This window comes from Poecilia reticulata, chromosome 8 (assembly GCF_904066995.2).
Source record: "Poecilia reticulata chromosome 8, P_reticulata-male-v2, whole genome shotgun sequence".
Classification (NCBI taxonomy): Eukaryota; Metazoa; Chordata; class Actinopteri; order Cyprinodontiformes; family Poeciliidae; genus Poecilia; species Poecilia reticulata.
The window spans coordinates 20,741,902-20,766,306 of NC_088837.1; the positions used below are offsets into that span (position 1 = coordinate 20,741,902).

Below are 24,405 nucleotides of genomic sequence, written 5' to 3' on the forward strand. Positions count from 1 at the left end.
ATCATGCAAACTACATCTCAGTCCAATGCTCAGAAGAAACGTTGCAAACGGGATAATAGAGGAACATTTTTGCTATGCCGTGCTGAAGATGAAGTGTCGTAAATTGTAGGTGCTTCTTAACCTTCCCGCAGTCTTGGTGCGATGCTCAGGAAGAGAACAGCAGATGTCACGGTCGGACAACAGTGAAAACAGGGAAGTGATGGGGGGGAGGGGTGTCCATCAACCTGTCAGTTCCCGAAACCACAAAAACAAAGACTTGTAAAAGATCACGCAAGGTTCACTGGGTGTCGTCGTAGGACTGCAGGAGGATTAAATTGACGACGACCCAATTTCAAAGTGTCAAATTGTGAAGTCAAGTATTTATTAGGTTGTGTTTGATATGTACAGCACTTTTATAACAACTGAAGGTAACATACCTGCTTGAATGTCGTATGAAATGGTACTATGTGCCTGGAAAATAACTAATAAATAAAAATATCTCCAAGCTCAGTGATAATATTGGCTCTTTAATTGTAAAATGAAAGAGTGATCTTTGATCAGCTGAAAATTGACGCGCATACTAAAACAAAATCATCATTTATTTCCATATTATTGCTCTATTATTGGTCTTTGAAATATAGAAATTGTATTATGTTTGATCTAAATATAGAATCACTTCATATCAATGGACTTGGTCTTATTGAGAAGTACAGTATTTATCTGTTTACGTATTGAAACAGTGACACCTTGCGACTGAGTCCTCATGCATTGCAGCTTTATGGTTACATTTCAACCAACAGTAGCAAATGAGGCTAGGTTTCAGGAGTTAATCCCACATGCTACCATTTCAGGTTGGATCTCAATATTCACTGTACCTTTGTTGAAATCGGCTTCAAGGATAAAGAAGAAATGAAAACAGTTGTAAAGTTTCGCTGCCCTTTTGAATAATTATTTACAGTCTATGGAACTGCGAGCAATAAAATTATACCTTGAATCTATACCACCGTGGTAGATTTCACAAAGTGTGTACAATTAGTCCTACCGCTGTAGAAAAGAGATGTGTTGTCCTCAGGGGGGCAAGAACAGAATTCATAGGACAGGACACGAAGCAGCTCACATGATAGTGCTGTGACTGTCTTCTGAGGTTATGGGTGTGTGAATGTTTTTTTTTTCCTTATCGATGAGAGCAAAAGCCCCTTTAGTGCTCTTGTTGTGCTCTATGCGAGTCTGATAAGAAACACCAGTCGTCGGGATGCCATCTCCCTGAGCTTTTCCAGACAAATATCTTGAGCCACTGTGGAGCCGAGGCGAGATCGTGGAAAATGGGAGGCTGAAAATCAGGTAGAGATAGAATTTAAGTTATTATTTTCAATGTCTTTGAATTTACTGTCTGTTTTACATCTGAGGAATGAGTCATATTTGCAAGATTCACTAACGTGGACAATATAAATGTTGTTTTTCTGTTACCCAATGTTTTTGTTTTGTTTTCTGAAATATTGAGTCATTTTTGTAAAAATAAAAAGAAACAAAAACATTTCTTCAGAGCATCCACCGGGGATTCGGAGCTGCAGGAGTGCCACTAGTTGTTTTGAAGGAGCGAAGAAGGTACAGCGTTTTTTAACGAAGGTCAAACAAAACCTCCATCTGGACTTTGTGGCATTGTGCAGCCCTGCAACCAGTTCACCCTTGTTCCTTTTAGATGGGTTCAGCTTTCAAGAGGTTCTGCAAGCAGTTCTGCTGCTGCTGCTGTGCCGAAGACGAGGACGAAGAGGAGGAAAAGCAACCTCTCGTAACGTAAGAGCGATTTAAAAAGAGAGAAATCATTTTCCGCTCCTGCAGATCTTAAAACCGTTTGATTGATGCTGAAAGGAACCGTGGAATCTTTCTTACTGCCAGTGAATGAGTTTTGCTGTGTCTCAACAACACAGTCCAGATCCACTGGATTATTTTACTCGTGAAGTCCAGAAGAGACGAGACGAGGAGACCAACCTGTGGAGTGAACCCGGAGACGCCAGCCACTCGGAGAGAGCTGATGACCGGACGCTTTACACCCTGCTTCAGGCCAGGAATAAAACCCGCATTGGATCCACGGTATGTAGAGGAATCGAAAAAGAAACAAACAAACAAAAAAAAAACACTAACAAATAAAAACAACTGATGTATGTTTTATATGTTAAATAAAGGCAGTGCTGTAAAAGCTTTTGCCAGCTTACACATATCTTGTTTTTGTCACACTTATATGCTTCAAACACATTTTAATCTTAGAGAAAGTCTGAGTAAATAAAAATAGGTTTCACATTATGTTTTCCTTTGTTAAAGTGAAACAATTTATACAAACTACTTAAGTCTATGTGAAAAGATTATTTTCCTCCTTTTTAAGCCATGAATTAAACTGTAAGTCACCGTCCACACCCAGAATCAATACATTTCTTACACAGAACCTGTCAAACAATATGAAGTAGGTAGTTTTTACAAAAACATATATATATTTTTACATATTAAAATAATCACTATGGCCTGACAGTTTAATATCAGAAAGACAATCTGTGAAAAAAAAAACAACTCCTGAGGTTCCTCCCAGTGGTCCTACTGCCATCTGCAGAAATACACTGCAGGAACAACCAATCAGGTGTGGGGGGGAAGGCCCCGGCAGTGTCAATCAGGCTCATGTTGTTCAAGCTCAAGATTTGATGCACTAATGATGGAGAAACAACCTAATGTTAGAAGAAAACTGCCAATTGTGTTGCGTTCACTGCAGGTGATAGGGGGAGGAGCTGTGGGAGGGTCGCAGTGCATCAGAGAGCAAAGGGGAGAAATCTGTAAAGTGTGATTGATCACATTTTGAGGCCAAGTCTCAGAACTCCATGCTACAGCTTTAACGATCTCAAAGAGCAAAACCTTCTAAAGAAATTCAAGAACACGTTACAAGCAAAATCACTGACATCTATCGAGGAGTGGCTACCTACCAACATCCCTTCAAGGTTCCTTAAAGAACTTATGCAATCGGACACAGCAGAACCGACAACAACATCTAACGTCCCGAAGGCCTCACATCCTTACAGGCAAGCATGGTAGTGGTAGTGTGATGCCCTGGAGCTGGACGAAAACATGGATTCTGCTCTGTAGTAGAAACCTCTGAAGGTGAAAGTCTGACTAAGTCTGTCTCTGTTTGTGCAACAGGACAAAGAAACAAAGCAGACCAGCAAAGGTTACAGAGCAGCCCACTTCTTTAATCATGTATAAAACTCATCACTAGTTATTGCAAATGTTTTATGTCACAAATTGAAAATTTCTATTTGTAACTACTCGGGTTGTCTTTGATATTAACATTTGTTTGAAAAACTTAAGTGTGACAGAAGAGCAAAAAAGCACACATCTTTAAAGTGGTAGTAACATTTTTATATTTCTTTCAAAAATATCTCCTTTTTCACCCTGTCTTGCAGGGCTATCGTCGCCTGAGTGTGGACATCGAAGCCATGAGAGACACACGGAGAGAAGTCAGAGACAAATGGAAAACTATCCTGGAGAACCTTGGTAAAACTAAATGATACACATATGAGGAACACCATTAGCAGAACACAGCTGCCTTTGTTGAGGTTGTTTATCTTTTTGTTCCAGGTTTTATGGCCGAGGCCGACTCACTGCTGACAGTATCTGCTGGTGCCTCAGCTGACCGCATGCGTAATGCCCCGGCAGCACGTGCCATGCTGCACACGTTGCACACAGAGACGTCCATCTTCTGCTCCAAGGAGGCCCCACCAGAAAGATATCTGTTCATCATTGTGAGAGAAGGCCCAAAATACAACTTTGCACTTCTGCAGCAAAACCAGGGGGTCCAAACTGTTCATTTCTGCTCATCTTTGACGAACAAAAATTAAATCACGCAAGCTAAAATCATTTTATTTTAAAAACAATCGAGTTTTTAAAATAAAAATGAAGGATAGGTGAGAATTATTTCTAGATTGGCTAATCCGTATCAGCCAATTTAGCATCTCAATTTAGCTGGTTAGCTTTAGCATCTCAAAGTATTGTACCTTTGTAATAGAGCTTGAATCCAAAAATCACCTTATTGCTTTGAGTAGGCACTATTTTATACATTTCAAAACTTTTAATTTTGGGCTTATTGAACAGAAGCTGATTATCTTTTCAAACAGGTGATGGATATAGGATATGATGCACCACCAGTAATTTTCCTGTGTGAAATGGATTCTGAGAATGGAAAAGATAAAGCACCTCTGGTCATACTAATTGTGTAAAATGCAAAAAAAAAAAAACATTAATGTGATTGACCTGAATGTTATTTTATTAATTTCTACATTTTTCTATTGGGAGTTGGAATTACAAGATCAATCAGGAAGATCACTGGTACACAGTTTTTAAGACTGGAAATAGTTTAAGCTGGCAGTGGTTCGCTTTGGTCTTGGCCTCTCATTACCTTCAGCCTGAGTTATCAACTTCCTGTTAGACATTACCTTCTCATAAACATTTAACAGAAATTCTCTAATGGATTTTTGAGCTGTTCCTTTAAAATTGAAAACATAACAAATTATATGATATACTTGTTGCAAGTGGCAGCTTATAGTTCACCTTTCTCTGTCTTCACCTCTGCAGGATCGCCTCCTTTACCTCGACATCGGTGAAGATTTCTTGGCCAAGGCGAGGCGGTTTTACCCTCCGAAGGACGACTCTGACGAGGAGATGCCGGGCCTGGCCATAAACCTGCCGCTGCTGCTGGCCAGGGTCGAGGCCATGAACGGACGTGGCAATGACGACGATGAAGAGGACGACAGTGAAAAAGATGATTAAAAACTGATCCAATGAGGTCTGCTGGCTTGCAGTGATGACAGACAGCCGCCAGGGGGCAGTAGCCATCAATCTTGATTACCTTCAGGCGGCTGAAGCCTCGATATGAGTTTTTGCTGCTGCAGGCTGAATATCTTCTTCTTCTTCTGCCCTAACTTCAAGGGTTAAATCATTTCTGTTTTCTTTCTTCCAAATGACTGTTTAAATGTTTTGAAATTTAAGCAGTGAACAAAATCCTTAAGTTTCACTTTAATAGCGCTTATTTAGCCGAGCTGCATGACGGGGCAGCGTCACTTTCTTCCTGAAAAATTACCGATGCGCAACGAAGGCAAAGATGTGATGACAGAAAAAGTGGAGGAGATGATGGGAGAAAAAAATGTGAAAGACGTGGCGCCAATAAGAAAGATTGATTACAGAATTTCAGAAACGTTAAATATAATTCGCTGTGAGAGTGTTTTTCTCCCTTCCGCCGAGTTTAAAGCGTGTTCATTGTTCACTTGCTGAGAACCTTCAGGGTAGCAATGATTTTTTTCAGCACAGCCCCTTTGTCTTTTGTCCTGTGATTATCAGCACTTCCAGTCAATCACATGATTCGTGCAAACACTGGATAAACAGTCTAGCTATCTAATGTCACCGTTTAAAAAAAATAAAAAAATTAACATGGATTATTTCTGTTTATTTGATCAGCACTTGTTTGAAGTCTGCATTTGGTTTCAGATTAAATTGGAAAAAGAAGATGAAAATTGCGTAATCAGTAGTGTATGTTGAACGGTTTGAAGTGATTATGTGTGCGACCGAGACGGCCTTCAGGTGATGTGTGTGGGAAGGTATTTTTCCTTCCAACAAGCTATGGAAAATGTGAAAAACATCTAAGCAGATGTATAAGTGTGTGTGTTTGTTCATGATTGAATAAAAGTTTCTGCCTGAAGTCTCTTGTTTGTGCAGAATCACATGTTAGTGTGTTGGCCTAACTTTAGACTTTAGTCTAAAATGATGAACAGTTTTGCCTCGAGGGGCATGACAATACCGCCATTCACACGCCTGGAACATTTTCACATTTTACCACTTTAGAACCACAAGCATCAACAAGTTTTATTAAGATTTTATGCCATAGACCAACACAGAATAGTGCAGGCTCTAAAACCCTTCTTCAATCCACTTGAATCAGATACCTCTAAATAAAACCAAGCAGTCTTTCCGTGTTTAATTTCAGCCTCAGATGTTTTGAGAGACAATTTGCAAAACTCACTGACAATCCCAACAACATGGGGAATTGTCAAAAGGTGCAAGAGGTATAAGCACTTTTTGAAAAGCTTTACTTTGAATTTGAAACGTTGGGTTTCTTGCAGCCGCACGTGGCCCCTGCTGTTGTCTTCTCTTGGCCGGTTCTGTTCTGCCCTGATCCGGTGTTGTCTGTCTGACATGTGGCCGTCCCTCTGGGGTCCGGCTGAGTTGCAATCTGCATGGCGACGATAGTGTTTTTGTTAATCAGCTGCTTGATGTTACATAAGAGGGACACTCCGGAGAAGGCATCTGTTTGATCACAGCGGCAGCCGGATGGCCACTGATAGAAAGCTGGAGCGATTGGGAGGAGGGATCAGTGTGAAGTTAACTTTCCACAGAGTTATCTTTCCATTAGCCCAGCACTTTGTGTCAGGGTATGGAGGCTGGTGGCTGTCCTCCCAAACTCATTCCTCGGTCACAACAACATCCAACGTGCTCTCACAGTATTTTGCCCGGGCCTGAGCTTGTTCCTCACTCCCACTCTCTGTCCCCGTCGGTGACGGCTCATTTGAATGTCACTTCGCAGAAGCCGTGGCAGCGATGTTACACAACACAAAGTTCTCCCTCGCTGAGCCCAGACTGCTGTGGATGCAGGGGGCGAGGATCTTTGGGGACGGGGTGGGGGAGGGGCGGTTGACGGCTGTGACGGGTTTTACTTTGTTTTCGCTCACCTTTACAGAGACTCTACGGCGCTTGTTTCATTAGCGTTGGATGACTCATACAAGAGAGACAAAGGCCATCCGATGTCCTGCAGATTTAGCCTGAGGACATTCACCAAAAATAAGAAGCACAAATGAACAGTCTGTCTTTGCCTGGCACTTTTGAAAATTTCTGCTCTTAGATGACTTACATCATCAGTCTCAAAAGTTTGTAGATACAGTTGGCTGGTTTTGTGACATTTTGTATGAAACGTACACTTAGCTGAGTTTTTAAAGCTTAACATTGGCATTTTATTCTACTGTGGACTTCAGATTTGACAAATGTTTCCAGAATACATGGACAGAAAACAAATGTATTTTATGACAAACGTAAAGTACAGCTAGAGGAACCTCAGATAAAATATTGTTTATGCGCATTTGGATTTCTAAATATTAACTCTTAACATCTTGCAGCCAGGTTGTGTGCAGAGAAGCATCATGGATGCTATTTAAACTATGACAAGAGAAGAGTAATCCACAATCAATAGTTTAAAAAAGCCTATAGGTTCATAAGACCTAACATAGCAGATTTTCCTCAATCTGCAATCAAATCTTTTCACTTAAATCTCATTGTTTGTACTAACATGTCTTTTAAAACCAGACGGACCTGCTGATACTTGTCCAAACACATTTGCAGGTGGAACAAAAAATGTTTTCTCCCGAATCTTAGGGGAAAAATTCAGTTTGGAAATGGGCCTGAATCTTGAACAATGCATCTGATTAAGGGGTCTTCATGGATGAAAGCTTTTCAACACATCCCGCCTTGAAGAAAACCAGGAGAGGAGCAAGAACTTGCTGGAAGGATCACATTTTTTCTTCTGGTTTGAGCCCTCCTTCGGTTATACCAGTCACAGAAGAGTCTTGCTGATGAGAAGGGCTGTGGGATTTTCCCTCCTGGTTCTGTTACCTCCATGACCCGACCTCAGATAAGTGGACGAAAATAAATCTACACATGAGAAGATGAATCAATTGAACCGTTCCAACAGTATTTGAACTGAATTCCAACAAAAGATGTTGAGACAGCCATACTAAACACAGAACTACTTACTTTATGGAAGATGAAAAAAATGTAATTTAAAGAAGAAACTTTTGGAAATGTGTTTTTTTTTCAGAACTTTTTATCCTTATCAATTTTACAAAAGAAAAGAAGACAGAAAGAGAGTACTCAGGTTAGTAACATTTGTTTCAAGCCACTGTCATTTCATCTAATTTTCTAAGAATTATCAGATGAGCTTATAACATGTTGTCACTTTCTCACATTAGATAATTTCATGCTTTAGTTTTGTTTTAGATGCTGCCATAAACTCTGCAGCAGAGCTAACATTGTTTATCTGTGTTAGTCACTTGTTGTTGCCCTTCACTCTGGATATTTTTAAAAGGTGGCGACAAAGGGTCACGAGGGTTTGGGGCAATAGATCAGGGCTTGTGGTTGAAGCAGAAAAGGAGAAGGGTAGGTTAAAGGGGCTTTAGGGGTCGGAGGTCATGAGGGGTTTGGTAACAGTTGTCGTCTGTAAGTCTTTAAAATTCAGATGGGACCTATAGATGAACTATAGATGAATGCAGTCCTGTTATTTTTCCACACCACTTTGCTGTGCAAGCAAGAAATGCATTTAGGTACAAACACGCCGTTGGAAATCTGAGATTGTTGTGATTTGACTGGATCACAACTACGGTATCAATACATTTCCAAGGGCAATTGTATTTGTATACATGAAAGCTTTCAGCTACCAGTTCATTCACAAATCAGTTCATTTTCGCAAACCTATTAATTACTCCAAGTATTGTGTTATAAGCCAAATTTGCAGACAAACATAAGTGAGATGTTACTATAATCATAAACTAGACATGTATGGCTTGATTGGTCCCTTTCTGAGTATGTAGAAACTGCGTTGTGTAGACTTTAGTAAATGAGAGACTGAGTATACCAACCTTTTTACACTATCACTGTGTTTTAAGTTTTTTCTTTTTTTCTTTTTTTACAAAAATAAGTCATTTGTAACATTTTTCTCCTCTCAGGGATCATGTAATAATTTGCAATCATCAAAGTAATCAAATCAAAACCATCCTTCGCTACTCTGACAATATAATTGCCACCTTGACTAAAAATAATCACCTGGAGAGCTTCATTGATAGGAGGAATTATGATTTATATCAGAAAATCTAGAAGAACAATTCCCAGCCACAAATTCATGAATTTAAGCACCAAGACAGTTTTGTTATAAAGTCAGTCAATAATCTAGGAAACGCCCAAAAATTGATCTGAAAGGTTTGGAAGAAAAAATTAAATGTTTCAATGGCCTAATCAAAGTCTGGATGCAAATTTAATTGAAATGCTACACCTAACCTGAAAATGTTGCTCAGAAAATGTTGTTTTTTAATCATTATTTATGTCATATTTTAATGTGTTTGTTAAATATATTTTTCATCATTTGCTGATTCTGTTTCTCTCTGTCACTATTTTATTTTTCTGAATTTGTATTGTTTTAATTGATCTTGTTCTGACTAGAGATAAGAAGGCACATGATTTATATTAATAACATAAAAACTGTAAGGACTATAAAGTCCTGTGAAGTTAGAGCTGACCAAAAACTCATGTGAAATGTTCAAATATTCTTCAGTATGTCTGTCACTTAACACACTGCTGTGTTCAAAGGAAAGCAAGCAACAACATTTATTATTATCTTCATGCTTAGATATTTAAATGCTAATTCACTATCTGCACATAAATAGCAGAGGTTCACTTTTGCTTATAAGGTTTAAATCAAAGCAACTAAAGATTTCTGTCGCCGCAGTAAAATATACGATGTCCACATGGAATAACCTTGTTTGGAGGCTTACCAGGTTTCCAAAATGTCAAGCATGTTGGAGTGCTGTTACGACTGAAGATACGACCCCAGGGGGATTCCCCAGTGTTTTGCACACATGGTGTCAGCTTGCAAAGAAGTTGCAAAGAGACAGGTGAAATAATAAAAACTAAAATGGGGCTCGCTTTCAACTGCGACATTAATTCTTCAAAGCACTGCCATCGAATAAGATGAATTTATACAAACTGCAGCAAAACTTTTGCTATTTTAAGGTCCTAAAAGTCTAAAACTTGGGGGGGAATCCATATTAAATCTATTGCTAATTGATTGATTGACACCAACATTTATTATTATGATGAGCATGCTTGATGCTGTGTGTGTAATAAGTGATACCTGCAGTGGGATGAGCTCAGAGCCACATGCGAGTGAATGAGTCAGACTCTGGTAGTAACCTCACACCGGCAGATGACTGTCAGAGGTGAGTCGCGGTAGATATATGTGTGTGTATTTCACAGCCTGTAACCTGAGTTCGCAACAGCTTATGTGGTTCTCTGTCACCGTGGTAATGAATCACAGGCGGAGGAGCTTTCGCTGACATCCAACGAGGTGGCGAGGGGGCTCTGTTGATATGAAGCCCAGTTGTTGCATAAGATCCTTATGAACTCTATTATGAGGATAAACAAGAAGAATATGCACCTGAAACCTTTCTTTTCTTAATCAACCAATTTTCAACTGACACGACCAAAATATTTTTCAGAAACATCTGCGTCACTGTTACTGTCCCCGAGGACAGAAGTTTGTTCAACCTCTGTCTATATTTTCCTCTCTGTAATCACAGCTGATGTGGAAAGAGTTGGGCCAAGAGATTAAACAAGTGATTGAAAGCACAATCTGAAAATCAGGGGGATTTTCAGTACAATTACCGTAAACACCTTTTCAGCTTGACCTAGGGGTCTCCGGGAATGAGCCACGGAGGACTGGTGTCAGATGTCGGTACGCGCTCCAAAGCAGACTGACAACATGGATCGGAAATAGCAACAGAGTGGGTATAAAAGCAGCGGCCGGACCTGAGCACAGACAGACACATCCGAAAGGGGCGAATAAGCTTGGAGAGACATCCAGCTGAAGCATCCAAGATTCAATCCTCAACCAGGCGGAGGCAATAAATCATCTAAAATCTCCAGAGAAGATGCCTTTCTGTAGCGTGCTGGAAAAAAGAAACGGAGTGGTGATGGGAGGTGAGCTGACCTGCAGCGTTCGGGAGGAGAACAAGGCAAAAAGGGAGAGCTACAGCGCCGATTGGCACAGTGTTCATCTCAAGACTCAACCGCAGGACAGGTAAGACATACCAAGCAGCCCCAATGACACATGCATCTCAAATGAGTGCTTCTGTAGTTTCTAACCCAAACTTTTCTCCTACAGTCAGACCATGAACATGATCGACGACTCCCGCAGAGAGACCATGTCCCGGCAGTGGCAGAGCCGCTCTCTGATTCAGACCTGCCCATCTGGAGTCTTCAGGGTGGGCACCGTGGAAAGAGGGGTGAGGGAGCACCAGCTGCTGCCCAAGAGAAACACACTCCCCTTGCCCATTTTTACCCCCGCAGAGCTGGGCGTCAGGCTGGGACGCGGGGCCCCACACACGGAGCAGGACCTGCTGCCCTTCCCAGCACCAGACGGAGTCTGTCCCAGCAAGAGGAGCGTGGACGAGATCACCAGAGACCTCCCTCCCGTCAAGCCGACCCTCATGGAGTTCGCCAAAGCACCCAAAGCGCTCGGTCGCTCCATGTCCCAGGAAGCCCAAAGAGGCTGAGGGAAAACAGACAAAACAAGAAGATGGGATGTTAGGCAGAGACAGATGGGTTAACCAATGGGTTAGAGATTTCACACAGCAGAACATGTTAGAAAGGATTAGACCAACATGTACATAGATAGACCCAAGGCTAGTGACATCGAGAAAGTAACCCCAAACCTTTAGTACTACTAATGTCACGTTTGATCAAAGCTGGAGTTAGTTGTTCTCTGGAGTTGCATGTTTATGTGAAGGTATTTGCATTGTGATAGAGAAGGAGGTGTTATCAGCTGCACCATGAGTTTATCATTGCCTCTACTGGCCAGCTGTGTACGCCCGAAACACTGATATTCAGTGTGATGTTTGCACTATGCACTTTTGTTTTGAAAAGTGCAAATTTAATAGACAAAAAAAAATATCAATGGATTAAGCCTGTTTTATCTGATAAAAAAAAAGACAGAAACTCATGTGTGGAAAACATATTCATGTACAAAAGGGGGAACGTGTGATGGAAAGAGAAAGGGTAAGAGGTGTGAGGAGGGAGGAAACATGTCATCAAGAGTTGGTTTCCCTCCAGGAATCCAGAATCTTCTGCCAACCTTTGATCCGAGCGGAGAGAAGAGAATGTACTGGCACGGTCGCACACTGTTGGTGTACAAATGTTTATGTTTGTGTGTGTGTGGATACACTCGATCAAAATAAGCTAGAAAAATCCTAATCCTTTTTATTGTCTGAGACGCATTCTTAGTTGATTTAATAGATGATCAGCCACAGTTTGCAGTGAGCAAGTTTGGACATGCGAATGATATTGAATTTGTGTAATGTGCTTTTTTTTTTCTTAGAGATGTATTATTTTTAATATCAAAAATTAAAGTGTGTTATTATTCTATATGCACAGAAACAAATAAAACTTTAAAATACTTTGCTGCCTCAAGTGTTTTTGTCCCCTCCAACAATTTTAAACAGGACCTACAACAACACCTGTGATATAGTAGTAAAAGGGGGAAAAAAAGAAAAACATTGAACATAGCCCCCTTGAACTGAGGTGTATAAATATAAAAAATAAATAATAATAATACAAGTCCTTCACCTGCTCTTCACCAAAGAGCCGTGTTTCTCTTTAAGGAGCAGAATGGGGAAAACAAATAATATTTTCCACAGTGAGCACATAATAACTATAAGTATGAAGTATTAGTATTTCAAATGTAGCAGAAATAGCTACATATTTCTGCTACATGTTGTAAAGAAAAACAGTTGCATCATGTATATTTATTGCTTTAAATCATTGTGTTAAAAGCATGATACCATCGAACAGTGGTATTTTCTCAGCCCGTCTTATAAACCACCGTAATCAAAGGTATGTCTTAAATAAATAAGTAATGCATAAGCAGAATCTTGCTGTGAAATATGAGAATCAAACAAACATCAATCAATATGAACTCGATACTGTTAGAGATTTTTTGGTATTATCATTTTGTTATTACTTTAGTTCATACTCAGTCTAATGTTAATCAATAGTTAATCAACAATAGTTAATCAACACTCAGTCTATAGATTATTGTGATTTTCAATTTAAAGTGTTCTCTTCCTTCTGTGTGTATAAACTGACCTGGAGGCCCCATCTGCCTGTTTGTCTTCATGTGAAACAGTTAACTGTGTGTTTCCCAGACCTTAAATTATGTTTCCACAGGTGCCTTCTTATCAACCGGAGTACTCCCTACCTTAGAAACTGCCTGTGTGCAGTAATAATTTGTCTCTGCTGTCTTCTTTAGCTATCCTCCCTCTTTTTGCTTGATAATAAAAGACAAGCTGTAACCAAAGGTCTTTAGAACGCTTTGGAGGCTTGGAGGAGCAGTACGCTGAGTCTTCTCCTTTTGCAAAGGTTTGGTCATAAAATTCATATACGTTGTCTGTGGTTCTTTTAATGAAGGTTCAAAAGGAAAAATACCTATCAGATACTTTTCTGTGCCTGATAATATCAGCGCTTTTATCATTAGCTGCACCTTTTGGCTGATTTTCAGTCTCTCCTATGAACATATTTATGTGTCTATTTCGTCTCTTCTGACTCAGGGGCCTCATCACTCCTTTGTCGCTCGGTTGTTTCTCTGCGAGGAACAATGTATGGTGTTTCGATTTGATATTAATAGCTGCCCTGGAGACAGCCATGTTGACTGTCTCCACCCACTAGAGCTCTTAATCCTAGTGTTTTATCAGAGATTCAGACACGCTGCCTTCACTCCCTATCTTTAAAATGTACCCTCCCACTCCGCTGCCTGCTAAAATACTGCTCTTCCCACTCTGCATTGTCACTGCACCATCCAGTCTTCAAACTGCAAATGAACCCTGAAACTATTTCCAGTGCATGCTTGGGAATGCCGGAATTGAGATCAGCTGTTCTGTCACAGACAAGTTGACATGCTTGCTGCTGTGCCTGCAGCACGGCGCTCGTTGCGTCGGCAAGCTCATCATGTCTGTCGCTACAAGTTAATTGGAACCCAACAGACATAGATCACCTTTATTAGTACTGATGTGGAATGTTATATGAGCGTACTTTGGCATTATTTGAAGATACAAATGCAGTTTACACCAGTCATTTTGATGCACATTTATTCCCAGGTTTGGTTAATGCATCACTGTGGCTCTAAAGTTGTTTTTGGGAACACGTCTCTGTTTAAATCCATCTTGTGTCAGATTAGCTTATAAAATATGATGCTGCCCCCTACTGGATAGTTTGTGCATTAGATGTGGGTGTATAAAACTAAAACTAAGATGGAAATAATTGGTTATTTGCTTGTTTTATTTATTTAAAAAGGTAAAGTATTACAGAGTGAACTGAACCATCTTACAATGCTACCACAAAGACTTTAATGAAACATTTAATGGTGATGTGTGGTGAGATTCGTTGCAGCCATAGTGTAGAAACTCACAAAGAATAAGAGATGCCTGACTCAAAATACATTAATTTGGATGAATAGAAACCATATTTTGGATTTTATCTTTGTTTAGGCAACACAAAACTTAATGCTACATTTGTATATTACATTGATTAGCCTATTAATAACTGCATAGTTGCATTTCCCATGAGTGAACAATTTCGTTTTCTACTGAAAAACATTTGAAAAGAAACACTAAAGCAAAAATAATTAGGCACATCTCATACAATTACAATTCATTCACTAAATGTTGTTTTATTGTAACGTTTTAGCAAATGTTACTTCTGGGGCTTTCAACAAAAGTTAAAAGCCCCAGAAAAACCAAGGCTTAGATCATTGAACAAACAAATATGGCAGATTTGAGTCAACATTATTGAAATCTTACTTTTTAAAAAACTGCATTTGTAAAGCACCTCATCAGTCCAAAGCACTCTAGAGGACTGTCATTCATTCATTCATTCATTCATTCATTCATTCATTCATTAATTCATCAATACACACATTCACACACAGAATTAATATTACGTACTTAAAAAAGAACAAAATAATTATGTCAAACTTTTTCCACCAATACTTTAAAGTAGCTTTAAATTTCCTGTTTTTAAATCAAATCTTACATATACTCTTTTAAAATTTTCCACAAAATAAATGCACCCCCCTCTTTTCTATTTCAGACAACAGATTTGACCTTTTACTTATTTGACAGCCAATACGCCGAATCAACCGTAATGAGTTGTCACTTGAAATGTAATAGAAAAGCTTAAGATCTGATCGTTTGTGTCCTCGTTGCAGCGAAGTGGCAGGATTGTTGTCGTTTTAATAATGGATGTAGCTTAATGCAGGAAATCTGCTGGACTGGACACATACAGGACAGGCTTCAAATGTCGATGTACTAGTGGGTCACCATCATTGTATTTAATGACATGTGGGTCTGTGAGGACTTGACTTAATGAAGGAAAATCCTATAAAACTTCCTGTTTCTTGGGCGCTGGGTAGCTCAATTATTAGAGCGCGCACACCATGTGCAGAGGTTGTTGTCCTCGATGCAGCTGTCCTGGTTTCGATTTTCTGTCTTTCCGGATTCTACTCAATAAAGGCAGCTAAAGCCTAAAAAAAATAAATAAATCTAAATTTCATATGTTTTCTCTTTTTTCTCTTTAGGTTTTAAAATTAAATGTGGTGGCCATTTTAGAGTCAACCTATTTTACCTTATCCCAAATATTCTACAACTAAGTGTAGTCACACTCTAAGCTGAGTAAATTAATATTTTAAAAAGGGAGACTGTAAACATTCATCTTTTGTGTAAAATATATATTTTTAAAAACAATGCAAAAACCTGAGCTAACTCAGTGATGTAGGAACAACTTCAACGACTTGATTTCTGTTTGACTTTGTTCGTCTCACATTGCTGAGTTCATCGACGTTTGCAGACATTTTGCCTCTGTGACTCTCCCAGTACAGCAGCACAGTCAGGTTGGAGTCTTTGATTGGATGAGTTGCAACTTCCTTGATTTATTTTTTTCTCCCTCGACAACAAATCTGTTGTAGATTTGCTGCTGTGTTTCATGATCTGTGCTTTGGGTTTCATTTATGTTTCAGCATTGTTCATTCTTTCTTGTATATTTAACTTGATCTTCCTATTTTAATTTATTCCCTTGTGTTAGTTCATTTGTTTTGCCTCTTGTGTCTTGGACTGAGTTCTCTGAGATTGGTGCTATTATTTAAAAAAAAAAAAAGATAACTTCCTAAGATCCAAAACTCTCTTTCCGATGATTTTCTCAATATCTTTTGCATAGAAATATTTGAGTATTTGCAGTTCAAAGTATGCAATCAACTTGAGATCATTTGTAGGGCACAAGCAGGATTCCCCTCAAACGAGATCAAATGAATACCTGTTAAACAGCAGCATGAACTCACAGGTACACAAATAAAAATGTATCAAATTGTGCAGCTGGTCTGATTGTCTTATCCGTGTCATCAGCTTGCTATTCTGACCTCGTCCCTCAGGGCAGCTCCAGGTGATTAACACACATTGTGTCTGTTGGAGGTAGACATTGTGAGGTGCCAAGATCAATTTTCTCACCGCCCTGTCACTCAATGTTTGTTCGGCAGTGACTCACATCGCTAAATAATTTAACTCCTTCCCAGCAATATGAATAGGCTTTGTGCCTCAGATATGCGTTGGTCTGATCCGCTCCCTGCACTCCTGGTGACGTTTAAAAACTCGTTTTAAACATGTAGCTAACCATTGTTATTTAGCTCCATCTGTCTTTGTTTATTTTATGCTTGCTAGGGAAAAGCTAAATATATTTCAACCTTTTTTTTCTTCTTCTTTCATACATAAAATAAAACTGTCATTGACATTAAGCTTAGGATCAGAGATAAATTTAGTAGAAGTGCTAATTTTGTCCATGAGGGGAAAAAGAAACAAATTGAGTTGTTGCCGGAGTTGCCATGGTAGCTAGTGCTGTGATAATATTGATGTTAAAAGTAAAAAAAAAAAAAAGTATGAAAAAGAAGAATCTTCTCATTTCTCCAATAACAAACATGAATCTATCGAGATGAAATGGGAAGGATGGAAAAGTTTTTTCCCATATCCATCCAATTTCACATCTCAGGGATGAGAGGTGGTGTGATGTGGCATGTTGACAAATCCTACAGGAAACAGAAAACCTTTGCTGTGACATCCTTAAAACTTTTAAAAAGGTTCTGCTCCCATTAGCAGTCGGTGAACCTCCCCCCTCATCCCCCCCCCCCAAGACGTTTTGTTGAATACTGCATTTAAAATACAAAGACACAACTCAAACAAGAATGTATTAAACACTCCCCCAAAACAAAACTCATGCACATATGTTTTATATAGTTCTCCGTGCTGCTGAGTTTACCATTAATAAAATATCTGAGCCTTTGCAAACATGCTGGCAGTGTGACAGGCGGGCAGGAAATGCTGTTAGTGTGAAATCCTGAGGTTTAGTTTGTGCGCGGTGACAGTTTGCCATTCTCCTCTTGACGGGACCACTGGGCCCTAATTGAAGTAGCAGAGCTGGGAATCATGACGGTCGCTGGGAGATGTTGCAGGACAGTGATGGGCTACCCGGAAAGGAGCCATCGGACGGTAATGAGGCTCTCTGCCTGCAGGCGCACGGAGAGTAAAGGTAAAATGTAAAAATCATTTCATATAAGAAGTAAATTTTCACTCCAGGAAAGAAAGAACGAATGAAGAATCATCTACCTAAAGATACAAAGTATTAAAAGCGTAACTCATCTTAATGGGAAGGCCGGATTTACAGCTATTACAAGGATTGAGAGTTTTAATTCTGTTCCAGACGAGTCTAAATTTGAATAAAGCACCTAAGGATTTTTACAGCCTGGAATGTGGATAAATATCTTCCACCCTCACCATATGTGCCACCTTTAGCTAAAATTATTTACGAGATACTCGGCGTGTGATTCTAACCTGTTTTCTGAAGTACTGAAACACGCACAGTTGCTGCCAGAAAATAAGAAACAGTCTGCAGGCACATATGCGCAAGCATTCACCCACACAACAATAAACACTCTACCTCCATCTGTGATCACTACGCTGACCCTCTGCACCGATTGTTTGTTGATTAAACTCATTTTGGGAGCCAAAAGAATGGATAAGATGCTTAAGGGACATAAAAATGCAGTAACTATAAAAACCATCAACCCACTACAAAGTTCTCTTAATGCTTTGTGAATTACAGTGGGTGTAATTTGATTTTCCAAGATACAGATAATGATACAAAATCTCATGAATGTCAAGAGTTACAAAAAAAAGGGAAACTTTTAAAACACGTGGTCTGGAGTTTTCAAGTACAAATTAGCTGCCACGTGAGTTTAGAAATTAAATTAAAAGAGATTACTCTTCTTCTGTGATGTTATTGCTTTGTCATCGCTGTGGAGACACGTAGAGGAACTGAGCGATGTGTGGAGATGTCTGCAGGTGTTTCACTGACGCTTTCAGATTCGTTTTCACCTCCGTCAGGGCGGCTCGTTGCGCTCTCGATGTGATCTCCGCAGGATGCCGACTCCTGCTGAGTGAAACCGGCAGAAATTTCCTCGGCCGGTTGAAAGTTTGTCTTGCAGCAGTTTAATGGGTCTGCTTCCAAAAACAGCCTGTGAGTCGCCTCAGGTCATAATGTGCCACCAACAACCTGGTTGGGATGAGCAAACAGTTCTACTTACCAGATTTTGTACATTTAGAGCCAGTCTCAAACCAAAATTTGTAATCATATTTTAGTAGCTACTTTGTAGACAATTTATTGTGCTAAATGGAAATAGAGTGCTTGATTTACATCGAGTTACTCAAAAGATTTGCTCCAAGTTATGGTGGGAGACAATTTTTCAAGGGCCCACTGTGAACAATGTTTTTGCATGTCCAAGCCCTTCAGCACTCTTATGTGCAACAGCAGCAGCTCCAACGTTAGGATCCAGGGTTGCTGAGTTGTTTTAGTTTGATTTGCTTCTAGTTTCATTATTATTTTGAGTTCTTACTTTGGTTAGATCTGTCTTGTTCCTGTTTTCCTTTAGGGAAGTTCTTCTTGGTGCTTCTAGATAAGTTTATTTCTTGTTTTTAGTCATTCTTTGTTTCTCTAGTTTCATTATGTTGTGAAATATCAGCCTGCATCAAGAAAAGCCGTGGATTTTCTTGATGCAGGCTGATATTTCATTCAGTTGCGTCAAACATCCCATAATCCCTGCATTTTTATTTTTGCAGATTCGGTAGAAATCTTAAATTATGAATGTAATTTTGCTGATATTTCTAAGTAATGTGCAGCATTGCTCATTTTGAGTTTGAGAACAAACAGAAGCCATCAAGTAAAAATAATTTATTTTGATCTAAAGCCATTTTTATTCTTAAATGTCTAATTGATCATGCCTGCTTCTGCTGACCTCACGTGTTCCTGAGGGTCTTTAAAAATAACTCCTCATGTGCCCAAGATGTGCATTTTCACTGCACAGCACAGCCAGCGGTACATGTCTAATAAACGTTTACAGCCTGAAAACCTCACTATGTAAAACAGCACTAATTAGCACACAGTTTAAATTCACTATACCTCTGTGCCTTCCAGCTTCCCTCACACCCGTCTCAGTTCTCCCAACACCCTGTCAGTGGAAGAGGCCTGAGACACCCCCACCGCATCTCCAGCTCTGTAATTAAAACTCTGTAATCTGGGTGGATCATCTCTATTTTTAAAAGCCCCCCTGTCAACGTGTGGGCAAAGTGACACAAAAGCAGGCATCGAGCAGTGAGGAGGAGGAGGAGGAATGGGAGGAAGATAGTAGCATCACAGCGGCAGGTGATCACCGGCTCGGTGAGATGAGAAAACTGATAAACTGCGGTAATTGGCAGAATGTCCTAAAAATAATTTTCCTCCTATTATCTATTGCTGTCCATGCAGCTCATGAAGATTTCAGATATGAATTTAGTCACAGTGTTGTGCAAAAGTGTTTTTCCTCCTTTTTATATACTTATGACTGTCAGCCATGAAGTAGTCTGATAAATAATTCTATTTTCTTTTCATTTAAATTGCATTTTTCAAAATTCTTCATACCCCAATCTTAAACTTACTTTCATACTTTGTATTTTCTTTTTTTTGTTTGTTTTAGTCTTTCATTTTAGGCTGACAAGGAAACCATCTTGTAATCATGCACCTAAACCTTTGCATGTGAGTTTATTTCTCCTTAGGCAGCTATTTGTATTATAATTTATAAAATGTCAGAAAAATTCTTAAATCAAGAAGAAGAATGTCGTCTTTGTTTTGCTTCATAAATTAAAAACGTTAAGAAAAACAAACAAATCAAACTCAAAAACTGAAACATTTTGTAAAAATAAATTATTCCATAGAGAAAAGGACAAAAACAAGCGACAAAATAGTTTTCAGACCAGTACACAAACATCTTTTTTTTTTCTACCAAGCAGTTTAATGAAGACTCCTGCACTCACATTTCTAAGGCTTGGATCTCGAAACTAAAAATTGTGGTGGGCCAAATTGAGACGCCCCCGACATTTGCACTTCATTATGATAAAATGGCACCATCCCCCTTAAAACTGTTGATTTGTGCTGTACATGCCAGGTTTGTGCTAAAAGTTACTCTATTATAACATTTTCTGAACACTTTCTGTTCCTTGTTTCCATTTATTCTCGTTTTGATCCCAATTTGGGCCATTTGACTCTTATGACATATGATTAGGATCTACAATCAAACCAAAATGACTCCAAGTGCCACCCTGCTGGTTTACTGGAGTCACACAACACAGCTCCAGGGAAAAAGTAAATTGGAAAATCGCTGGTTGTCAAAGTGGGTATGAAATGTCCCCAAGTTGGGAAGGAAATGAGGCTGCAGAGTTCGGGGAAAATATCTTAACAGCACAAATAAGTGAGCTTGGATTTTTGTCTAACTGTCGGTGCACCTGTTGTCTTTGAAAGAAGTAGAGAGCGTATTAATTATGTCAGTTTTGCAGTTGTAAGCTGAAAATGGGGTCAGAGGAAACAGAAATCTGGACGAGATTCAACCTATTTCAAACTATTATTTCTAAAACCTAAAATAAAGCTTGATCTGCTCTTACAACAGTTTATTTTCATAACCGAGTCATAGTATGAGATATAAATTCTCCTCTGCGTTTTTGGTTTTCAATTCAAGCAACTTTAATCTTGATTTCTCATCTCTTGTTAACCAATTAAGTCACAGCCACCAACAAACTCATTTCCCTTTGGGTGCGTGTTCAAAACTCACTCGTTCATGTCACAAGCTAAGCTTCTTTTGATTATAGGCGTAGCTGCAAACAATGCAAAAAGTATGAATGCTTCCCCTGAGTTACCTAGCATGATGGCATGGACAAATCAAAACGGAAAACTAGCTACTTTAAGCATGCAGCTTGTCATCAAAACAAACTTTAGTGAAACTTTGGATGTGTGCAGTCAATTCTGCAGCATCTTTGAAACTTTGCATATCGTAGAAAGACTATGCATCTCTCAGGTGATCTTTTGCCTTTGTTCTCAAGACAAGGCTTTCAGATACGGGTCATTTGTTTCAGAAAGATTTTTTCCAACATGCAACTTCTTTCTTTTTTTTTTTTTTCGCTCCTGTTTAGGTTGGATAAAAACTTTGAGTTAAAGACATTTAGAACAATGGGTCAATACCATTTCAAAAATGGTATTGACCCATTTAAAAATCTGGTTTAAAATCAAAGCCTAAAGAAATTAGAAGTAGTTTCAAGGAGAAAACGAAACAATGCGGTTCACTTTAAATCTAAAAGGGGAGATCTGTCATAGATTCTCCTATTTTACTAAATCAAATTTGAACCCTGGGACCTAAACTGTCTACCATCAGGCTGATGTAGTTGTTTGCTCTTCACAGCAGTGTGTTGCACAAAACAGGCACAAACAAAGTGCTGGTCACAGGATGAACTCATTCCATATAGGTTCATTTGTTCACTCACACCAGGGGCGGTGAAATTAAAGCTGCGCTCTGCAGCTCATTCTTCTTCTAACCACACTAGTTGTACTTTTATTTTTATTATTTTCCAGAAAACCGACCAGCCTGACATCACTGTTTTTCTCAACTTGTTGCGCTTCTTTTGATTTTCCCTTGTCACCGGATCTGTTTTTTTTTTTTTTTTTGTCAGACACCGTTGATAGAAGGACAGCAAATTATAAGTTAAATCCCTTCACATTTGTATGTAACTCTGCCTCAGTTCCAGCCCTCCCCACACTCCCCGCCTTTGCCCCTCACCCCCTGCGGCATCCGCTCAAGAACATGGCCATTACCTTTTCCCGTTTCTATGGCAACACAGCCCCGTAGCCCTTATACGGAGTACCAGTGTGAGCTCTGGATCACGCGTGTGTGTGTGTGTGTGTGTGTGTGTGTGTGTGTGTGTGTGTGTGTGTGTGTGTGTGTGTGGGTGTGTGTGTGTGTGTGTGTGTGTGTGTGTGTGTGTGTGTGTGCGTGCGTGTGTGTGTGTGTGTGTGTGTGTGTGTGTGTGTGTGTGCGTGTGCATGCAGAGTTAGGGTTTGTTTAGATAATGTCACCGAAGAGAAACACCATTTCTTTTCTTTTTTCTTTTTAGATTTAATGTCCTCACCTTCCATTCGCCACCTGTCACTGATGAATGTGTGCAGGTTAATGAGACACACGGTAACACAGAGGATGTTTGAAGTTTTCGGTAAAGATCACACACATGTTGCAGTCCGATTTCTGATTGATCTCTGCAGCAAACACTGTGATTAGGACGAGCAGACAGTTGGGATAGTCTTTGTGCTTTCTCACCGGGAGCTATCTAATGTCACTCCACCCCCCCAACCCACCCCTCCTCCCCTCGGGAGGCAGGAGGCTGAAGCCCGCTCCCAAGCAACGTTCTGCGATGCTGAATGTTAAAAAGATTTTTTTTTTAAAAGAGATGAGCTGACAAGAGTGACACTACAAAAGCAAAATGGACTGAAGGACAGGGCAGAGAGGGTGAATGTTACTCTGTCTTTAGTGGTCCACTGTCTGCCATGTAAAAAGGGAGCCAGAGAGGTGATGGGTGATAAGAGTTTAAGAATGTCTCCTCTGACTCCCTTTTCTCTCCCTCGTCTCCAGCAGGAGCAGCACAGACTGACAGACACCCTCCACCACTTCCTCCCGTGCATCGCTGTGGGCTTCCTTCCTTCTGTCTATTGCCTGCCACCAAGTCAACTAATTAACACGTCTCTGTGCACAACCAGAATTTATTCGTTTGCAATCAACTTGCCAGCCATGTACATGCAGCGCGCATTTTTCCTTTTAAGTGCAAGTGATTGGCGAGGAGCATTAGGGCCGAGTAGAAGGCTTTGTAATGATGCTGTAAAACGGCGCACCATCTGAATTTCAGTGGAAATCAATGAGATGAGACACCCACCGTCCCTGTGGGATGACTTAGCCATTACAGAAAAGCATTTTAATCCAATTCGCCTCAAACGGAATGAGCTCCAGTTCTTCTGGGTGTTTACTTTGCGTTTATTGTGGGTTTGATTAGTCCCGAGATGATCTTCTCCGTCTAACGCAGCCAAGCTGGTGTCTCTCCCATCAATCTTATCGGCTCCTCCTCTCTCTCGAGGGGGTAGACTTAATCAGACACAACCTGTTCTGAGTCCACGTTCTCTGTTTTGATCCATCCCCCGTCCCCCCCACACCCTCGCAGGCGGACATGCGGGTTCCCTTTAACTGGATCTGACTTGGTAACAGGATGCAGGAGCAGGATCTGTACTGTTCAACTTCCTTTTGACAATTAGATTTAACCTGACTGCTGAAGGTCTGCATAAAACAACGAGCCGTAACTTTATTAAGCTTCATTTGAAAGTTTCCTCCAGGTTGGAGGCTCAGTTGGTGATTCAATTCAGAAGAGTTTATGATCTCCTGAGCGAGGAATGAGGCACGGAAGAAAGGCGACGTCTTTCTCGGCAGCGATCGGCCCAACGTGCCTGTTGTGCCTCCTCTTTTTGTCAACGCACAGACACAGCAGAATGTGATTGTTTGGCCACCTGTCCAGCTGAAGATCACAGTAGCAATGCTTTTCTCTCCTGTTTGTTTCAATGCGGGCATCTGTTTACCCAGAATATGATTAGAGTCTTTTTCACATTGCCGAGCAAAACCTGCAGACACCAAGGTTTCCATTTGCATATTGTTTGTAATGACTCCACGGTTGGGATTTAAAGTAAATCGCCACAGGTGCATTCATTTTTCTCAACAATTGCGCAATAATAATAGATATAATGAAAGAAAGAAAAAAAACCAATGAATTTCCAATGCAGGATTTTACAGAAATACTTTATTTTTTTTTAATTATTTGCACAAAATGGACAACTTTCCTGCTTCAGGCGTCATAAGAATTGACACTACATTATGATAATTACAATAAACAAACTGGAATTGTCACAAGGAAGCAAGTTTTAAGGTTTCTTCTTATCTCTGAAAAACATGCTCAATTAAATGTTCAACTCGAGATAATTATGACAAAGATCAAGCAGCAGGAGCATTCGCTTCGTTTGAGTCTGACTCTAATCAGCTGCCCAACCTGAAGCAAACAGTCACAGGGACGATGATCGACTTGAAAGTGTGAATTTCTG

The 24,405-nt window shown here is 39.9% G+C and overlaps 2 protein-coding genes across 3 annotated transcripts; both read left to right on the top strand.

The window, feature by feature from the left end:
* Positions 1 to 1,082: 1,082 nt before the first annotated feature.
* Positions 1,083 to 5,710, top strand: LOC103469428 (melanoregulin). 2 transcript variants are annotated; one of them, XM_081610196.1, is made up of 7 exons: positions 1,083 to 1,320; positions 1,523 to 1,605; positions 1,679 to 1,773; positions 1,908 to 2,070; positions 3,423 to 3,513; positions 3,598 to 3,761; positions 4,591 to 5,710. In XM_081610196.1, the coding sequence occupies exons 3-7, from the start codon at positions 1,679 to 1,681 to the stop codon at positions 4,783 to 4,785; spliced, it is 708 nt and encodes a 235-aa protein (XP_081466322.1). In that variant the 5' UTR covers positions 1,083 to 1,320; positions 1,523 to 1,605; the 3' UTR covers positions 4,786 to 5,710. The 2 variants fall into 2 exon arrangements, with proteins under 2 accessions (XP_081466322.1, XP_008415314.1); XM_008417092.3 differs by having other exon boundaries at positions 1,085 to 1,320; positions 1,523 to 1,584.
* Positions 5,711 to 10,630: 4,920 nt separating this feature from the next.
* Positions 10,631 to 12,281, top strand: tcap (titin-cap (telethonin)). The gene is made up of 2 exons (XM_008417094.2): positions 10,631 to 10,906; positions 10,991 to 12,281. The coding sequence occupies exons 1-2, from the start codon at positions 10,758 to 10,760 to the stop codon at positions 11,379 to 11,381; spliced, it is 540 nt and encodes a 179-aa protein (XP_008415316.2). The 5' UTR covers positions 10,631 to 10,757; the 3' UTR covers positions 11,382 to 12,281.
* The last annotated feature ends 12,124 nt before the right edge of the window (positions 12,282 to 24,405 follow it).

Coding starts and splice junctions, on each gene's coding strand:
- LOC103469428 (XM_081610196.1), top strand. CDS start 1,679: ATGGGTTCAGCTTTCAAGAGGTTCTGCAAGCAGTTCTGCTGCTGCTGC. Junction 3,514..3,597: donor AACTATCCTGGAGAACCTTG/GTAAAACTAAAT, acceptor TTTTTGTTCCAG/GTTTTATGGCCGAGGCCGAC. Junction 3,762..4,590: donor AAAGATATCTGTTCATCATT/GTGAGAGAAGGC, acceptor TCACCTCTGCAG/GATCGCCTCCTTTACCTCGA.
- tcap (XM_008417094.2), top strand. CDS start 10,758: ATGCCTTTCTGTAGCGTGCTGGAAAAAAGAAACGGAGTGGTGATGGGA. Junction 10,907..10,990: donor AAGACTCAACCGCAGGACAG/GTAAGACATACC, acceptor TTTCTCCTACAG/TCAGACCATGAACATGATCG.